A 5,143-nucleotide genomic window follows, 5' to 3' on the forward strand; every position below is an offset into this window, starting at 1 on the left:
CCCACCCTTCCCAAATCCTCCTCTTCTTGTTCTTTATCTGGGAAATGAGATTCAAATTTGCAGTGTGCCTTTTAACCACTGTAAAAGGACACACTAATCAAATTGTTCCCCGAATGAGAGAGGAAGAAGCTGCGTTTTTTATTAAAATCAGTTAGAGGTGGCGAGAGAGCTGGGGACAAGGACAGCCGAGATCTCTGTGTCAAAGACCTTGGTGAGAACTATTAAAAGAATATGACTTTGACACATGATGCTGTTCAAAAAAGACTCGATCTTCTGTATTCATCTAAACAAGTTCTGCAAGTGACATTTCAGAGTGACATTGTCAAGAAGAACAGATAATGGAGCCAAGCTGCCGATATCACCCGTGTTGCAGTAAGATTCTTGTAAGCGGGGCCTACTACCAAAATCAATGCTTCACAAACTGTACCCTTGAGACTACAAGCCATCATCCCTCAAGGCGCAGGAAGAAACACAGGAAACTCTTCAAAAGTAAAACTCAACAGCCCAGAGGAACTTGTGCGCTAACAAGCACCCAAAAGTTGCGCGGCAAAACATTATTCCCACACAAAGCTCGCCAACTTCCCAATCACTAACAATGTTTTTATCAATCCAAACTGTCCCCACCCTGGTGAACCATGTGACGGCTGGGTGCTTTGTCCACGTTGGGGAAGAGAAAACAGCCGTGGACTCTTTCATGGTTTCATGGGCCCTTACTTTATGGGGATCTCCTATTCAGTTGTGCAAGTCATTTTCAAAGCAGCCAGCCACCCTCTTATCCCCCTAAGCTCCCCTCACCTAACAATAGGCTGAAAGCGATTCAGTTAAGCCCTTTATACTCCATGCACTTTATTTTCTCACTGCCTTGCACTTCGAGCCTAACCACTCCTGCTATTGGCTCTGGAGGGTGGAGGAAAGAAGCTGTGGAGGGTTCGGGTGGGTGGAGGTGATTTTTTTGGGGGTGCCCTAGTCTGGCCAGGGGGAGTTCCTCATGCCTCGTCCCAAGGTCTAGAAATGAGTAACCCCTGTGAAAGCCTCACAGACACATGATCTCAGCACGCCGCAGAGGCCAGTGGCAGGAAACCGACCCACCATGTGAGTAAGCCTCCTTTCATTTGGTGCCAACATTTTTCAATGAGTTTGTCTTGAGGCCCGAATGGCCACTTCCCTCCCCCTCTCCTCCAGCTCTTCAAAGGGAAAAAGCGATTAGATAATATGAAAAAAACAAGTCTGTTGTGGCAGAAGGGTGGGTGGGATGGATACATTTCAACTTTGAGGAAAATGAGGCAACGCCCCCACCCACATCAAGACGTTCTCATTTTTTTCTCCCTTCTCTACAGCCTGTAACGCATCAGAATAAACTTCAAAAGGTCTTCAGACATAATGACTTTCCCAGAGTTATCTCCCCGGAGGCCACAGTAACAACTACACATTAATAGAGTTACCTGGAGTCAATCATAGACGATAATTAAAATACATTACAGACCATTATTTTGCAACAGTGCAGCCTGGCCCCAAGAAAAGCTGAGTCTGTTGAACGACAATGCCAAATATTTTGATTCTCACCCATAGACTTTTTCCTGGAAAGGTGTTGACTGAACTCTGGTCCAGGCACGTTTAGATACTATGGAAATACTAAAATTCACAGAGCTTTGGCCAGGATCAGCTGAATGGAAATGAGCCTTTTGAAGTTGCTACATTACCTCCAAAGCAAGGTGGACTGGAATGAAACTGACCTGCCAACTTTTTGATTTCAATAAAAACTAAATACACTTACACACTACTGTCCGTCATGGACATGGAATCGTCTGTCGTGGCATCACTGGAGATCTCGCTGTCATTGGCACTGGTGGCAGGGGCAAAAATGTAGCCAGAGTTGACAAAGTAGGGACTGGCAGGGTCTCCTCGACGGTGGGACCTGCAAAAGACCCAGGGAAACAGCCGAGTTTTAATGTGATATCTCTCTCAGTTGGGGTGTAAAGTGAAGACAGTGGAGAATAAAGTTTATTTGCTCTATGTTTCCTTTTGTTGTTCATTTGATCAGATTTTAAAAGCAAACGTGACAGCTTGGAGTTTGTTTTGGTGACGTTCTCTGCAGATTTATGTAATTAGAGTCACTATCATGAGACTTTGGGGCCTGAGGAATGTGACAACAGTATTAGAAATGGAGGTATGGGTTCTCTTTTTCTTTCACTCTCTTTCATGTCCCTCCTCCCTAACGTACAGGGGTTGTGTGTTTGGGGGGTGATGGTTGCAGTGAAGTGAGCAGCCTTGCTGTGTGTGAATGAACAACAGCATTTCCCTTCGTTTTCTCTCCTTTGCTATATCTCCACCCCTTTGTTTGGCCCAGGCCCACACTCCTGCACTTTTCCACTCTGAAACTCCACTCTCTCTTTCCTTCAAGTGTTTTCTCCTCCATGCTCTCCCACTTCTATCTCTCCCTCTTTCTATCATCCAGTCTGGGGCCCCTCCTTTACCCACTCTCCCCTGCTTTCCTTTCTAAAGTCTCCCTCTCTGTCTTTCTACTCTCTCCTGCTGTGTTGCATTCCTGTTTCAGTAGTGAAGGGGGTGGACAAGGAAGAGGGAGGGAAGAAGAGGAAGGGGGAACTTGAGCTTTAGAGAGGGAGGGAGAGAGGGAAAGGGGGAAGGAGGGCCCCTTTCTTTATGAGAATGCCTTCTGCCGGGAGTGCTGAGAGGAGAACCCCAGCATGACTAAAGCCGTAGGCCCCAAGCACAAACCTGACCTTTGGAAGGTCCGCGCAAAGAGTCAGGTATTTAGCACAGCTGGGCTCTCTGCCCCCCCTCCTTTCTCCATCTCTTTTCTTTCTTTCATGATCCCCCCCTTCCTGTCTTCCCCCCTTCCCCTCCTCTTGTCTCTCCCTGTCTCCCTCCAAAGCATGCTTAGTCTCTGTCAGACAGATTTTTTTTTTTTCAAAAAGGAGAGATAAAAGTGCTGGATAGAAAAGAAAGAGGAAGGAAAACACTGAGACGCACACACACAATCTGTGGCAAAGTGGGATCAGTGGTTGAGGCTGCGGAACTGAGCTAAGGATGTTTTGTTGTTGTGTTTTTCTATCACTTTGGAGTTGAGCATTGGAGGTTTCTCAAAAAGAGGGGAAAAAAGGAATCTGTGCAGTGGCAAAATTAGTTCCACATGTTTGAGATGGAAATTGGTTGACCTAAAGAGATGGTGAGGGGCAGGGGGAAAGGGGGAAAGGGGGAGAGAGCGGGTGACGGAAGGAAGAAAGAGAGGGCTCTCTCCCTCCCACTTTTCTTTTAGAAGAAAAACAAGAATGCAGGGGATCACACCAGGAAACCAGGAGATGCCCACATGTCAACAAACTCTGTGCTTATTGGTTCCTGACGCAACACGGCCAACTGTGCTATGATGTTATCTGACATCTGCTCACATGAAGGATAAAATCCTCAAGGGAATGTTTAAGTTGAGTTATTAGACTTAATCAATTAGTCGTTACACTGTTACAAAAAAAAATCATGCTGGAGACAGTTTTGAATTTCTAGTTTGTTTAGTTAACTTGACAGGGAAAGTACGGATTATCTATAAATTGCACTTCTCCTACAAAACCAAAGTAAAAAGACACTGTCAAACCTCTAAGTAACAATTGCGTCCAGATGTGAGGACAAAGTAGTTGAAAGTTGAAAAACTTTTGAAGTGCCCTTTGATGCAGGCTCATGCATAAAATCCAGTTTTTGAAAATGTTCCTGGCTTGAAAAGATTTCAGCTGTTGGACAATGTGTGGGACGAACTCTTAAGATAAAAGCCCAAATGCTTTCCACAAACAGTTCTGCTTTCATCTCTGACCAAGAGAACAATATCTCCGCTTGGCATAAGACTGACTGCACAAGTTCTTTTAACTCTGTATTAGCGTTTGGTTGGGTTAGGGAGATTTTGTGACAGTGTACAATCTAACTATAAGGCTTAGTGAGTAGGAAAAAAAGAGAAAATCCAGCATAACTTTACAATAGCATCATACTGTTTCATGTCGCTGTAACAGTCATGAGGCTTGGTGTCTGAATCCGTGCCTGAACCAGAGGAAGGGTTTCAAAGCACAGGAAACTTGAGCAAGCCAGCAGAGGGCTGCCTGCAAGACACCATTTACTTAAAAGGAAGGCTCAGATCCATTGATGTTTTGTACCCACCCCGCCCCTCCACCCCTCCAACCCCTTGACTAACTGCAAGGCAGGAGGGCACAAATATACAGGCATGTTCCTCTGAGAGCCTTTGATCAAGTGCCTTTATCTCTCTCTGAGGCATTTGTGAAATAACTGCCACACATTCACATTAGTTTTCACTAATGAAGGAATGGTGATCAGGAGGAGGGTGAGCAACACTAAAAAAAAAAAAAAAATAATCGACATGCACTCACTAAGATGTACTAAGAGGGGCATGCGTGCTCTAGGTGAGCTCTTACCTGCAACTGTTCTCCAGCACTTCAGCTGCTGTCCGGATGGTAGCAGTAGCCCTCAGGGTTTTCGCAGACAGTCCAACCACAGACCCTAATGCTTTTGCCTTCAGGTCGTTACAACTCCACTCCTCTTCCTCCATGAGAGGAGGAAGGTATCCGCACATCAGCTTGAGGCTGCCGAGACCGCCGTGGTTCATGTACGCCGCGTTCTCGCAGCCGGTGCGCACATATTCGAGGTATATGTCAGAGGTCAAAAACATCTGGTATGCATTCTCTTCCATGTTGGACTGAATTTCCGTCTGTGCCTGGTCAAACATGGCAGAGTCTATTTGTTGTTTCTTAATACTATCCCTTATGAAGGTCTTGGTGGCGGGTTTCAGCTGCTTGGCGACAATGCTGTTGTTCTCGATGTACCGCTTGAAAATAACTTTGGCAACTCGCAACGTTTTGGTATCCTTTAAGTCCATTTGCCTGAAGCCGTTGCAGGCGAACCAAAAGTCCAAAGTGTCCACGCAATTCTCCCGCTCCAAGAAGGTCCTGAAGAGGTGAGCGCCGTCTTGGTCGCCCAGGAGAAAATGCAGAGACTTTGTCCACCGGACTAGGGGCGAGTCCGGGGACGCGCTGCCCTCTGGCTCCCCGAGACCATCCTCGTTCCTCCGCGGTGTGGAGCCGGGAGGCGCGGCGGCAGCGGGGGTATCTTTAACCTTGCTCTGGGCTCT

At 46.5% G+C, this 5,143-nt stretch overlaps 1 protein-coding gene across 1 annotated transcript in view; it reads right to left on the minus strand.

Annotated features, from left to right (window-relative positions):
- Window positions 1–5,143, minus strand: part of LOC118326415 (axin-2-like) — a gene marked incomplete in the record, with an annotated part of 15,432 nt that overhangs the window by 7,626 nt on the left and 2,663 nt on the right. The window contains 2 exon segments of the mRNA XM_035659404.1: window positions 1,775–1,915; window positions 4,431–5,128. Coding sequence (XP_035515297.1) covers window positions 1,775–1,915; window positions 4,431–5,128 — 839 coding nt within the window.

This window comes from Morone saxatilis, unplaced genomic scaffold, assembly GCF_004916995.1.
Source record: "Morone saxatilis isolate NCDOM2014 unplaced genomic scaffold, NCSU_SB_2.0 Contig17, whole genome shotgun sequence".
NCBI classification, from domain to species: domain Eukaryota; kingdom Metazoa; phylum Chordata; class Actinopteri; family Moronidae; genus Morone; species Morone saxatilis.